General features: G+C 33.4%; 1 protein-coding gene across 4 annotated transcripts in view; it reads right to left on the bottom strand.

Moving 5' to 3' along the window:
* Nucleotides 1-15,388, bottom strand: part of GRIK2 (glutamate ionotropic receptor kainate type subunit 2) — a 358,568-nt gene that overhangs the window by 85,737 nt on the left and 257,443 nt on the right. For 3 of the 4 annotated variants that reach the window (XM_039728175.1, XM_039728197.1, XM_039728182.1), the window contains 2 exons: nt 6,005-6,123; nt 2,162-2,379 (listed from right to left, as the gene is read on the bottom strand). In XM_039728175.1, the coding sequence (XP_039584109.1) occupies nt 2,162-2,379; nt 6,005-6,123 (337 nt within the window). The remainder of the gene's footprint in view (nt 1-2,161; nt 2,380-6,004; nt 6,124-15,388) is intronic. The other variant, XM_039728189.1, reaches the window with a different exon arrangement.

Below are 15,388 nucleotides of genomic sequence, written 5' to 3' on the forward strand. Positions count from 1 at the left end.
TCTAATGCTTAAGTTTAAAATAATTTCATTAGGTAAATAATAACCATTAATAATAAAAAATATTAAAAGTAGTAGCAAATAATATAAACCAATTTTCTACCAGACGAGATAATAAAAAACAGAAAAATATTTCAAATCAGTTGGTTCCAAGTTGGAACAGTTCTTAATTATTGGTTCAGTTTCATGTCATAAAACACTTGCTAATAATGACAATAATCCAGAAAATATATGTGTTCAATAGACAAAACTTTAATTTGACCCTAATTTGAATAAATAAATCCTATGTCTTCTTATGGTTTCTCTTTTTCACTCATAGTGAAGGAGGAAAATTCATTAATGTAAAAAAAAGTAATGTTAAATTATGTGCTCTGACATCCTAAATCTGTTGTGTGTCTAGGTTTTAAGTCTATGGTCATTCAACTGCAGCTAAAAATCTTCAATGAAGGATGTGAAAATGTTACTTCATTAGACGTAATGCCTCTTTAGATCTTGGATACAATACATTAGAAAATTACAAAATATATCTGGACAAACATAAACAGAAGAAAAAAGAGAACAGAAAGGAATAATTCTGCAGAAAAGGGAGTACTAAATTAACATGCAGAGGGAAGAAATGCACAAAAAGAGGAATAGTCTCTGTGTACTTAGAAATTTAGAACACCCACATTAGAAGTATTAAAAAAAAAAAAAGTGAATCAGAAAATTAAGGATGAGAAGGAAAACTAAAAATTTAAAGTTGCTTCCTAATATTTCCACAGTGTCCACAGTTTGAATGTAAAATATAATTAGATCAAAATTTTCTGCCATACTAAAATTAAGTTAAATCCCTATAGTGTTTTCTGGTGGTTCAATAAATACCTTCTATTCTTTATGTCTTGAGACAAAAATAATTTTGACTCTTTTAAAATACTCAGTCTTTAAACTTTCAATGTTGTTACTTTTAACTACTTCACATATTTCCAGACACAAAGAGATCTCTGATTGATTAGTTACTTCTATCAATTTAATCAGTTCCTTTTCCAATGAGTATTCTGATCAGAACATTCCCAATGCGTGGTTTAAGTTAAACAGCCTGAAGCATTCTGAGATAATGGAGTTGAATGATTTTTATTTCCAAGCAGAATCAGAAAACCTTAGAAATTATTTATTTTTTAAATTAAAACTATTTGTACACTTTGATTAGGTACAAGGTCTATGGTCATAAGATGAAATAGAGATTATTTAGCCTTGATATGTAAACAAATCTAGTGCTCTTTAAATTTCATGAGAGAAACTGAGCACACAGTCTTAAATTTCTGAACCAGTTTAAAAGCTATCTTGGAACTTAGTTTGCTGTTTAAAAATGCCAATGTGACAGCCAAAGCAGAGCTTTTGGTGATAGCACAATAATTCTTAAAACTAGACTGTACTATCCAAAAAAGTCTTCAGAAATTACCAAAGATCAGGCAAATATTGTTAAATACCTCTCCAGAAGATCTGAGATACTGTGCTATCCAACATCAGGAGTTAGAGAACAAACCATCTTCTCTCCTTTCATAAATATTTATCACTAATTTGAGTCTGCTTAAATGCCTGATGAATCAAGACAAGAAATATTTTCCTCTAATTCAGTATCTCACTTCACTATATTTCAAATTTAATTATCTTAGTAGCAGGTTAAGAGGAACAGAAAAACTGGGATAATCTGAGCTTTTTACATGAACCCAAAATTTCATTCAAAAGTTTTTCAAAATTATGAAGTCCAAAAAGTTTTCCTCAGTACAGCCATTAATATCCTTAGTGTTTCTTGAGTAAAGACTACACTTAGGTATAATGCTGTCGAATTAAACTAAGTTTTAATATGACAAATTTTAATCTTGTAAACAGCTATAGCAGATCTGAGGAAAGTACTCAGCTTTCTTCACGTACTTCACTATTATAAATTCAATTTATTAATAGAAAATAATCAAAAAGACTTTTTCTTTTCTGTGAGAGATTTTTCATTTGATTCCTTTGCTATCTTTTTAATAAAAAAACAAAACAAAACAAAACAAAACAAAAATGTTTCCACTTGTTTTTCACAGCATCAGAAATCGTAGTAGTTGCCCTTCAGCAAGGTGCAAAACTTCCCCCCCCGCAAAATCAGGTTATAACATCTTCTCAAACAGAATATAAAACTTACCTTGAAAAAAGTCATGGTTGCTCCATCTTCAACTGCCCCATACTCTATCTTTGTCTGCTTGGCCAAGTCGTCAGCAGAATCAATAGGGGATTCCATACGTTCCACTGTCAGAAAGGCGGCTAGGTTAGCAGTGTACGAGGAAATGATGATAAGTGTGAAAAACCACCAAATGCCTCCCACTATCCTGGTGGAGAGGGCTTTAGGCATGAGCTCAGAACCTAACGAAAACCAGGGGAGAAAGGTGAAACGGATGCACAGAAAACAATTAATAAGTGTTCAGCACTTTTTGCCACAGTGGGGAAATGGAATCACTGTGCAAAAAAATCTTTAAGCTACAGGTTTAGATGTACTGCTTGTACAAACAGTCACAACTGAAATGCAAAATAACTGGTTAAATTTATAAAGACATAGCTTTTTGGAGCTGTGGGAATCAAAATATAGTAACGGGAGATTCAGTGATCAGTGCAATTTTAAAATTTCTAAACATATATATAAAAATACAAATACTAAAAAAGCAGTTACTTCAACTTGCTTTCCAGAAAAAATAAGCAGTTGATGAAGGTACCAGGTGTGAAATAGAGGATTTCATATCTGAAAAACAAAATTTTAAATCTATTATAAATATGCTTTTAAGTTTTGTCATTTGCATTGCTGCAAAGGATAGTTTATTAAATGTTGAAATAAAAAAATTAACATCTCCCATCCCTATGTTTAGCCCCACAATTTCATATAAATATGAGTGGCTATGCTACACACTTCAATTTAATAGAATAGCAATAAAAATATTGGACTTCTATGCATAAACTAGATAAAGATAGATTATAATGCATTGCTGGAGTTGCCTGCTCATGGCACTAAAGAATGGAGGGAGAGACAGACACTGTATAGTAATTTTCATAATTTTTAATGCAAATTTAGAGCCTAATGAGACAAATTGAAGCACATAAACTCCTCTTGTGACTAATTACAAAAAATAGGAATAAATTAAATTCACTGTAATATACAATTACAAATATTTATTATAAATGAGCATATATGGATTTTTTTCCATAATGTTATAATTGAATGAAATAAAATTTCTAATGATGTCAAATAAACAATTTCAAGCTTCATTTTAAGAACTTTATGTAAGGTCTTTTAGAAGTATCTGGAAACTTGTTTTCAAGGAAACAGTTTCATCATATCCACTACACCATTGTACCGAAACAACCCCTTTTTGTTAATCGCTTACTGTGTTTGCTCTTATATCTCCTGGGTAAAATGGAATGAAGGCAAGATGGACTATTTTATTCCTGTTAAATTTTTGCTTATATTGAATTAATTAAGGAACTGGTCCAGCAAGGTAACACATCTTCATATAGGTGAAAGATTATGTCAAACTTCCAAACTCAATGTGAAAAAAAGAACAGAAAGGCTAGGGAGGGAGGGAGGAAGAAAACAAAAGAAAAGGAAAAAAAGAAGTGGTATCGTAACTGGACTACTGTATTCAAAAACAGCCCATCTTACCCTGCAGTTCATCTTACCCTTGCTGTTTCAAACAAAAAAGGCTGACAGACTTGGACATGACAGCCAACTCCAGCGCCAGACTCTGCCTAGAATTCTGCAAGGGAAAAAGTAAAAAAGTACCTGTCTGATGGAGTTGCTCCTAGGCCCTGTTAGTCAGACACTTAGACACCATAACACTAAGAGATTTCCCAACAAGCCCACTACCATTAACTCTTTTTAATTGCTCTCATTTAATTTTAAAAACCAACACCAGTAAAGTCAGACAGGACTGGAAAGAAGAGGAGAGTGGAGACATTCGCCGCAGTTACCCCAGTTCCCACGAGCTCGGACCTTACCAAGGACTGAAAGCGAGTGCCACCTGGGCCCATGAAACAGAGCCTGGTCAGGGGCTGACTGTCATGTACCCAAGGTAACGTCATGTCCAGCACTATATCCCACAGTTTCCTGGGAGTGAGAGGTGCCAGCAAGACATGGATGAGTTTCCTCTATCATGTATCCTCCAGCACTAAGCAAATCTTTTGTAAAGAAGCAGCACTTAATACGTTGATATGAGTATTAAGAGAGTTTCTATATTATTTCTAAAGGAAAGTTATTGCTATTAGGTGAGAACTTCCATGATTGTCTGAAACCCTACTTTTAGATGACTTTAGGTTTTTGAGATTTTTTTTAAAGCAATCATCAAAATCAAGACTGATACTGCATCCTTAAAATGGTGCCTTTAAGGTTTATTAAAGGATGAACTGAGTAAAGGTAAAACAATAGAAGGCAAGGACAGAGGGTCAGTCTTAATTCTGAAAAACTAGTTTTCCTTCAAGGAAAACTATTATCCTCCAAGTACATCTTTTTAAACGAAGGGGTTTTTTTCTTATTTTGATTCTCAAAAACAATGTTTAGATGTTACGGACTAAAATACCTTTTTCTCGCAAAAAGATGATACAAAAATCTAAATTGCTTTTTCCATCATAGAAGCATAAAGACACATAAAACTCAGCACTGATAGAGGTTCTGACAATCCTGAGAACTGTGAATGGAATTCAAAATACCTTATTTCATTCAGCATCCATTTTTTTTATAGCTTCCTTAAAAGCAATCATTATCTTACAAACATGTATTTGGTAATTGTGTTTCAACTATATAACTCCTTGATATATATATTGACAACTGAGTTGATAGTAAACACTTAGCCAACTATAGATGTATTTTTTATTTCTGATTTGAAATCCTGATTTCTTTTTACCCATTAATTCATGTTTGTCTGAGGCATTAGAGGCTTTTTAAGCCTACAACCTGATATATGACAGAATATTTACTGCTGTTACAGGAAAGCTTCATTAAATCAAGCTCAAGTATATCTATTAAAACAACTCTACCAATATGTAATTGTTCCTGCCAACATTTTCTATGATTTTTGGGGGGGGATATGTAATGGTTATTTTTCCAGAAAGAAAAGCCATTCCTTTTAATGGCTCTTTAATAGGACTAACAATCTTCTGTATTACACTATGCAGCCCAGTGAAATGTCAGAGCAAAAAATGAACCTGTGCTATTCACCTGTGTCTGATATTATATGACTGTGTTCAAATCCTTAAGGAAAAGGGCAATAAAATGGTGATATATTTTTATGGATCTATATATTTGGTATGCTTTCAAAATAAGAGGAATATGGCAAGAAAATTACATATTTTAAGAGTGTGCTTAAGCATTTTACTAAGACAGTTATAGTTAAAACTGGATGTTGGTTTTACTCTGAGCAATATGACTACACAGCTGCCAATTTTATTGTCAGCAATGGCATCAGTTTCTCAGTGCATGGATTGTTGAATATAGATATTTTATTTAAATCTTTAAGAATGGTCATTCTGATTTTTAAAATATAAATTATGGCTGGACAGGATTAAATCTCCTATATTATCTTATTTTATAAGTTCTAGCTACTAGATAAAATCTTTCTGTAGTTGAAAGGTTTCTAGACCAAAACTTAAAAAAATATAGATTTTTACATTACAGTCTTATGTGATGAAGCTATACCCATTTTTAGGTTGTTTAAATTGAGGGTTTTTAGGTAATTGACATATTAACTCATTTAATTATGCAGTTAAGGTTTCCTCTTTAGGAAATAAACTGTATGGCTATGCTGTACTTTTCTTAAGTCTTAAATTCTTTATCTGTGTTCAGACTAATATGTAAAGTGTTGGGAATGACTGGATAGTCATAAAAAAGCTGGTTTATGGCTACATGCACAGAGGCACCCATGCAAGTGACTTGCACCAAGAACTGTTACCCCCAGCAAAAAGTGGGACATGGTGCCCAACAGAAAGAGCAGACTGAGTCGTATACCTTGCTGCATGAGAGCTCCAACTCCAAACCAGAAACTATTTAGTAAGGTAAAATTGTTTTCCACCACGTCTGAATCAGGGTTGCAAGGATGTGGATTATACCACTCATAGGGGCTAAACCTGTGGTAATTGACAGAAAAAAGAGAACAGATTTAAAATGCAGTCATTACAAAGTCTATCCAGCAAATCTGCTGCAAAAGAAAAAGAAAAACAAGAGAGGTTATAAAGAAAATAGTGATTGAAAGTTTTTACAGTGTGATTGCATTTTACTTAACAACAATATAAAAAGAAAGAGCAATACTGAAGATTAACATTCTTAACTGTTGCTGATACTGATAAAGTTGCATACAGATTGGCTCTGAAAGTTTCCAAGTGCCACCTGCAAACATCAAAGCACTTGCTCTTCTATTGACACCAACAGAATTCCAGACAATTGGTTCCGTTTAGGATTAGGTTCTTATAACCACTCTGTCAGTATTTTGCATCTTGAAAGAAAATTAATTTGTGTTAAATCACAGAAATTAACTAGGAAAAAATACAACAGGCAAAATGCTTTTTTCTCACCAAAATTACAAATAATGAATATAACATAAAATAAATAGTTAGAAGTAAAAGTGACATTTTTAATCACCAAACATTACAATTCACAGAAAAAAAAGTACTGTAGCAAATTAAACTAATTGCATCCTGTCCTGTGAGGTGCACAGTAGCATCCCTGGAAAGGTTTTCCAAAAGAAGCTGGGGACACTCACAAGCACCTTGCAGGGCCAGGCTCTGAGAAAAAAAAAAAAAAAAAGAAAAAGAAAAAGATAAACACAAGGGAAAAGACAGTTTAATTAATTATCTCAAAAACAGATAGAACAGAGATAGTAGAAAGATGCCTGAGTCTGGCAATAGATTACAAGCAGATTATATACAATCAATCTGTTTTAATTCATGGCTTTGCAATTGCTGTGCATTATGACGAGTTCATACCTAAATGCTATTTTATCAATTGTAGCTAAAACAAGCAAATATGTCTAGATAAATTATTCTCTGTTACAATTTCTTTTGTAAAAAATAATATTTTCAGTTCTCTCTTCCTCAAGGTACTTTTGGAGAACTTTAAATTTTAATTGCAATGTGCAGGGTTATTCTAATAATTTAAGAGTTTTAATCACCATGCCTGGACTTGGAGTCACACTGTTGAGAGGGACTTTTATGCTTAAATCATGTCTTCAAATCTTGGATAATGAATACAAGGGCAATATATGCATGTACATTTGAGTGAAAAAAATGAAAATCAAAACACAGTAGAATGGAACTAGCACAAGAATCCAGCACAATAATTTTTTAAATTACAGATTTTAATTATTAAATTAATATTAACATATTTTCATAATTTCTCAAATCATTAAAGCCACTCTGTTAAAAACCCTTGGATAGGCAGCCTTTATGAAAGAACTTTTTGATGCATTTTATAATCAAAGCTATCTGAATAACTCATCTGTCACTTTGAAAAATAGAATTTTCTTCACAATAATATTTCAAACACATTATAATACAGAAAATCAAATGTTCCACTTTGAAGCTCTTAATGTAATGTTAAAGCACCTCTCATCTTAAAAGTGTCTACTTGACAAAGAACTGTTTCATTTGGATCTCCAAAGTAATACTGATAATGCTGTGTAAAAATGTTGATTGGCTTCTAATTAAACATTGTGACCTGAATTCTTCTATTACTTAACAGTAAAACTAGATCAGAAGTTTACTGTCTCATTAAAAATCTAAGTATCTTTCATGTCATGTTTTCGTCAATCCAACAAAACCTGGAAACCAAGCACCCAGTGAAACTGAAGCAGGTATTTACACTCTCTTGCTGAGAGATGCTTATTTGAAGATTAAATTGGAAAACACCTTTTTCATGTGAGGATAATGTTTCCTAGACAAAGCAAATATATTTTTTATTTAAATATATATTTTCAAGTGTTATTTACAGTGATTGTGACATTACTGAACAATTGAAAACATAACTTGGTAGTTTTACCTTTTTGTTCTGATGGTTTATGTTATTTAAGAATTTTATATTATTTTGAAGCACAGAAGAATTGTCCATAGCTGCAAAAAAAAGGAGGAAACAACCTACAAGATATACAAGATGGCTTTAGGAAAATGAAACAATGCAATCTGAGTCATATAGTTTTAGAATTCTCTACTTATGAAGTAAGGAAAATTAATACTGGTTTATTATGGATAAATACGGTTATTCCTCATTTTAAGGATGATCTATGATATTAGGTTGTCCAGTGTAAGAATCTTAAGGTATGGATCCTTTAAACAATCTTTTGTATGTACTATATATGTGTATAAGTTTCATGCTGTTTAGCCTATTGCAATAAATATTCACAAATCACAGAGTTATAGGTTCACCTAGCAGGTTTTATAAGCCAGGATCCCGCTCAGGGCAATGTCCGTTATTTCAAAAGGGACTGTTCAGTCAGGTCTCAAAAACACACAAAGACAAGAATTCCACAAATTCTTGGGAAAATGATTCCCATGTTTAGTTACCATAACAACTATTTTTTTTTCTTTAAGTCAGGCTAGAAACTCCCTTGATTCCAAGTATAAAGAACACCACCTTTTTATCAGCTTCTCTTATTATAAAGTGACTGTTAGGAAAATTCCTTCTGCCTGATCCCAGAACTGCTCGCAGTATTTAAATGTGGTATAGTAAATGATATTATGAGAATAATCACTTTCCTTGATTAATGGACTACCTTCCTACTAATTTAAATGCATAACACTTGCTCAATCAAGAACAAGCATAAAGCAAAAAGAGAATTTTAGTGAACAGATGCAATTTTGAAGATTGATTTTTCTGACCACTGATAACAGGTACTCTTTCCACTTACCCATTTCTATTACTGTTTATTCTAACATTTCAGATACAGTCTCTTAATCTCTAACACCTTCAGGTATCTAAAATACTTGGAAAAATTAGACTATAAATGAAATTTACAAGACCTGAGTTTCAGTTTTCCTAATTGCTGTTACCCACCAAAAAGGTACAAGTACTCTCCAGAAATTATTGGCTAGTGCAGGTAATATTTAAAAGTCAGCTATCTCAGCAATCCACAGGCAGAAAAGATTTGTGTTAAATTTAATTCCACTTTAGGAATATATTATGATATTAGAAATTAAAATTAGTATTCTCAATGATCAGACAGACTTACTTCAGAACTGCAAATTATTTGAGACAGACTATAATTTATTATACTCTGTATTCACATAGCATTTGAAATAATAGTGTAGAAGCCCAGAAGCCAAGGGATCTTATGTGTGTCTCTCAAACACCTATAGCTGAATAGCCATGGAGCCAACCAAGGTAAGAACATGTTATGTTGTGGTAAAGAACGTGGCTGGAGAAGGAGAACATTGGAGATATAGCTGCAATTTTTTTTATTTTTTTATTTTTTTGACAAATTTTTTCGTTCTGGCTCCTGGAAATAAGCACAACACAGTACAGCTCAAGCACAGACGAATTTTTTTGTTCTGGCTCCTGGAAATAAGCACAACACAGTACAGCTCAAGCACAGGACAGAGGTATAAAAGGAGCCATGGACTACTGATCAAAGGCTGACCCAGTACAGATGGATCAAGACTACCAAAGTCCTCCAAAGCCCTCAAACCTATTTTCAGCAAGGTCTGGAAGAACAATCTGCATCTGATTACTAATTTGTATAGAAAGCAAGAAACTTCTTTCCAGGGTGGGGAAATATAGCTATAAAAAGGTACCTCCATGAAGCCCAGATGGTGCCCACAGGACCCTGGACACCCCAGCAGCTGGATCAGTGCTGGAGCCAGGACTAGTGATCTTTTTAGGCTCCTCGAGCCTGTTTACTTCAGAACCTGTCATAACATTAATTGTGATCTACTGCTAGCACTTCTGCTTCTCTTTTTATTTAGGAGCTTGATTTTGTGCACTCTTGGCACAGGGAGTCTTGTGATGGTGTGACAAGATTCTGTTAATTCTTGACCTGCAGGCACCCACTCTTCCCTTCCAGTGTCCAGTTTGAGACAAACTCAGACACATGACTTATTCTGGATATACTAGAACAGTTCCTACAGTTTTGCTCTGTAAATAAAACAGTCTCCTAGAGAGCCATGGGACTCAGCCTAGATGAGCTTAGATGTGTATTTGTGTACCCACTACACTCAGAGCAGTACACACTGCAGTACTGTCACACACTGACTGCTGCTTTCAGTTGCTTTCCTAAAGGGTGTGGTCCAGCATGTTCTATATAAATCACCTCAATTAAAAGCTGTTGAAAATGTGTAAAGGGTACTCTCTACCAATTTCAATAATTGTCAAATCAAAATCTGTCAGTTCATCTCTGATGATAGTATGAAAATAGTGTTCTGTTTTGAAAGCAAATTAATAGATATTCTTAATACAGACTGTAATATCTGGAGGTAAAGATATTTTTAATTTAAGCTGTATCTTCTGGAGAGCAATGCAACTTGTTAAAAAGAGCAGAAAACCCCAAACTGCAATTTAGAGAGAAGAGAAAATGGACTAGTGGAGTATATTTTTAATTGAATTTTCATTATACCAAAACACATCCACCTAGGAATATTACACAGAACTCAATTTAAACCAGTAGGGCTATTCCTTGTGGGAAAAAGGTGTCTTGAACCCATTAATAATATATACAGGCCATTCAAGTTCTAGGTGTTGCTTTCAGATATTTGCTAAACAGGTATCAGGTATTGTCATTCAATCATATTCAGCATGATACCTGTTAAATTTTTGTAGAGAACTTTTCCAGATGGTCTGAACCAGCTTTTTTATTTTTCTTTTTTTTAAAATTAATTTATTATTATTTGTTATTTTTCTTTTGTGCCTCGGGATGAAAAAACCAAAACACAAAGTATTTCTAAAACACAGGTTGATACTGAATATTTAGCTAAAAATCCATAAGAGTTATCAGCTACCAGTATAGCACTTGGATTTCAATTATTATTTAAAAATCCATACTGACAAAATTTTTCATCCTTATCTCTGACATGATACTGCTTTCTGTTCTGACCCAAGCAGAAGTTACGTAACAACTATGGAAAGGCTAAGAAAAATCTGTGTTCTACAAGATAGTCTGAAATTACAAGACAACAATCAAACACAATAAACTTAATTCATGGTCTGATGCAGTCAGATAGAATACTTCCCTATACTCATGGAATTATGAATATAGGCAAAGGAAATAAAGAAAACAAAATTGCAAAGTATCAGGCAAGTATAATTTAAAGGACTGATGAGATTATTTACTGGTAGCTGTGCTTAGTTTATTTAAATTACATTATTTTGCATGGTATTTCAAACACCATGCAACTATTGTCTTTTTTTAAATGAACATGTAAATAAATTAGGACCAAACAGTATTACAAAAATATTATCTAGAGCATGATGTGATCAACACATTCCTCACAGCCAGCAATATATGCCACAGACAGCAAAAAAATACACTCTGCATACTATTCCAGCATTATTTCAAACCCGTCAAATTTCCTCACTTTTCTCTGCATCAGCTATGAAGAAAAGTAAAGAAAATATGATTACCCACTTACATGCACATAGACATCTCTTTTGCAGTCAGACCAAGAAGTGAGCAGACAACAGGTTTTACTGCAAAACCATTAGCACAAAGATTTCAGAAGCTGTAAATCTTCATCTAATGACCAGAAATTGATAAATCAAAAGAATCTTACCCCATCTTCTTCATGAGCTGTAAGCACACTGATCCAGTGCTGCATATCACTGAACACAACAAAATATCAGCTCTAATCTCAACTCTAGCAAATTACACATTCTCCCATTCACTGGAGCAGAGTGTGAGAGTGATCCTTCTAGTCACTGTTTTACAGGGTTTCCGTGCAGGACTGCACCCTCAACCCATATCTTACTGCATGAAAACTGACAAATTACAATATTTTGAAAATTTTTCAAGTATATCCAGGATGCTTTATCATAACATACTACACTACCACTACATTACCATCACTTAAGAATAAAACATGTTACTGCTTCTCTTTATTACAGATTCCATTTCTTTTTTTATGGCTTTTAGAAAACTGAGATTTTTGTTTAGCTCCTTCATTGTCTCACCAAGTGACAGTCATTGTCACATCTGATAAAACAGAGATCATAATTACCAAGGCCCCTGCCCTGCTCAGATACATTTCTCAGTACAGTGATTGCCTTCCTTGCACTGTGGTCGTCTTCCACATCACCTTCCCTCATATAGCTGCCATGTTTTTGCTGTTTCCTGAAAAGAACTAATCATCTAACACCTCTTTTATATATTAAAAGAATCTCAATCTAAAAGCAGTTGCATTGAATCATCACTTCTCCATTGACTAGAAATTCAACGTAAAAGATATCTATAAATCTTCTAAATTTGGGTGATATAATTCAATCTAAAGTCTAGAAAGGCACAAGATTCATGTGGAAGTTCGATATACACTTTACAGAATTTTTTATATGTTTACGCCATACATCTTTAAATTGCTTATAGGCACTATTAACTTTAAATATTAATTTTAGACATTGATAGGATCCTGTTAAATCCCATTAAGTCAGAGATAAAATACAAATACATAAGCTACTGCAGGATCAGAACCAAAATCTTCATTATATGAATTAATATATCTTGTCCCATTTTTATACAAGTTATGCTTCCTGGCTAAATGAAGGGAAAAAAAAGAAAAAAAAAAGACCAAACACAATTAGCTTATAAGCAAATAATATAAAAATTGTTTCATAAACTTCTACTATAAGCAACATGAACCATTCAGGAGTAATAAAACCCAGAAACAGGGAATACTTGGTGATTTATTTTTTCAACTTGTCAATACAGCCAATACTGCTGTATTAGCTACTATTCCTGCTCTAAAATCCAAAGAAATATAGGCTAAGGAGCTACAGAAGTGCATAGATATGTCATAGGTCAAATCAGAACCAAAATTATAAAGGCTGTTCTGTTTTACGAAAATTAATTAAAATAAATATTTTTAAAATAAATAAATTATATAAAAATCCTTGGCTATTATTTGATAATTAGAATAACTTTATCATAACTGAAACACTTGTTTTTACAGACGTGAATTAAGAGTTTATTAAAATCCATTACTATTCTGGATTAAAGACACAGTATATCACAGTCATAATTACAGACTAATGTATGATGGCAATAAATGTAAAAGATATACATACAACTTAATTTTTGAAGCAATAGTCAAGTTCCTATTGCTTAATTTATTATATATGCTGGTTTCAGTTTTTACATAACTTTTCAGTTTCCTGAATATTAGTCCATCCATTTCTTGAACGGAAGAATTGTGGATAGAGTTAAATAGTAAATGACAGTTAAGAATCTGAAGAAAACTTTTTTAAAATTACTAACATGTAATGAATGTGAACTTCACAATGATTATAGGCTTCTCCCACAATCAATGTGTCCTGTCTGCTGCTAAATACATTGAAGTCTTACAAAAAATATTCTAGGAGATATTCTGAGCTATCTCAAGTATGGTATGGTAGGGGAAATGTTAAAAGAGTTGCTTCCATTTTAGTTTTCACAAGATTCACAACATTTCCTGAGTTTTGAGTCAGAATTCAGAAAACTAGAGTATTTTTTGTGTTAGAGTTCAGAAAACTAGAGTATTTTTTGTGTCATTTTGCCCCCTTTTTGGCAATGTATGAAAAATGGTGTCTCCAACATGATTTTCCCCTTTGTGTGCTTTGCTCTTTAGGCTCTTATCATACCTGAGAATCTTTGAGTCTTCACTTGTATTCCTTCATTCTTCTGACTCAATAATAATAATTGGGTGCTATTTAAATAAACAGGTTATTCATAATACTTCTAATATTTTTAATTTGCATTTTCCTTCCAAATAGCCTACATTTAGCCGTTTCATACAACATTCTTACATCTTTACTAGGAAACATTATTATTGTTTACCCATAAATGTCCTCCCTAAGTATATTGAAAAAAAATGGAAGAAATAAAATATTGACTACTTTGGAAAATCCTCATCCCTATTTTAAGAAATACTTTAATTTCAAACAATCTGTAAATTCTTTTTCACTGGGATAGAGTCATTTTTCTTCCTAGCAGCTCGTATAAGCTGGTATGAAGTTCAGTTTTGGATGCAGTATGGTAGCAGTGTTGACAATACACTTCTGTTTTTAGGGGTGGCTAAGTCTTATTTACACAACTTCATCTTTTTCTGCCTTCAGGAGTTCCCTGGTCTTGCACACCCTTTCCTCATGATTTTTAAGCTCATCTTGAGGGGTGACAGTCCCAGGCCTACAACCATACATTTAGAAAGCATTTAGAAGCAGAGGCCTGAGCATCTTAAGGATATGTCTTATCCAAGGATGCATTCTGTGTGTCTCTGATTAAGAGTGCTGAGCCGTCTAGTGAGTCCTGTGCCTCACAGAACAGAAAACCTCTTCTAATCAGACTAACCAGCCAACTAAGTGACTTTTGGATTACAGGCCCTCCTCAGCCTGAGTAGTTCTGAACTTGGCTTCTGACATGAAGAGGACTTCTCTCAGAGGTTAAAATATTGGCCAGTAGTCATAAAAAGGGCAGCTAAGGAAGATGGAAAGGGGAAGCTGGGGGAATTTTATTGGATATAAATTGCAAAGACTTATATCTGGTAAAGAAGCAAGAGAGAAACCATTATGTACTGACTACAAACTGCCCCTCAAGCTCCATTCTCTGTCTGGGGGTGGGCAGAGGAACATGGAGTGAAGTAGTAAAGTAAAACTTGGAAAAGGGAGGAAGAAAGATGTATCAGTATCTGTATTTCTCACCTTCTGAATTTTTTTTCAGCCCATGTCAACAACTGATAAGCAACTCTCTGCCTTTATTATCTCATCCCATGAGCATGCTCATCCTATTTTCTCTCCTTATTCTGCTGCAGAAGGGATTGAGAGTCTAAGCAAACATTTGGACCTCAGTCAAGGTTAACCCCCCAAAACAGAATTTACTTACTTCCTATATTAAGAATCCACCTTTTGGAGATAAGATTTGAGTTCTGGTCAACAGTTTGAGGACCTACCCTCACACAAAATGCCCATGCCCCATCCAGGAGCTACAATAAGGCTTAAATGCTAACTAACCATTTCCCTGAAGTCATGCTACAAAGCAATATTTACCTATCCAGCAAAAGAGAAAATCTAAAATGTGCCTCCACATATTACACAGATTAGTCATCATCTGAATATCTTTTGATAGCTAGAAGGTCACAAAGAAAAACAAAAGAGCATTCACACAAATATAGATTCTTATTTTCTATACACAATTAGTTCCCTTTATCACCGCTTTTACTTCTGCTAAAT

The sequence above is a fragment of the Passer montanus genome, unplaced genomic scaffold (genome assembly GCF_014805655.1).
Source record: "Passer montanus isolate IOZ18808 unplaced genomic scaffold, ASM1480565v1 scaffold11, whole genome shotgun sequence".
Classification (NCBI taxonomy): domain Eukaryota; kingdom Metazoa; phylum Chordata; class Aves; order Passeriformes; family Passeridae; genus Passer; species Passer montanus.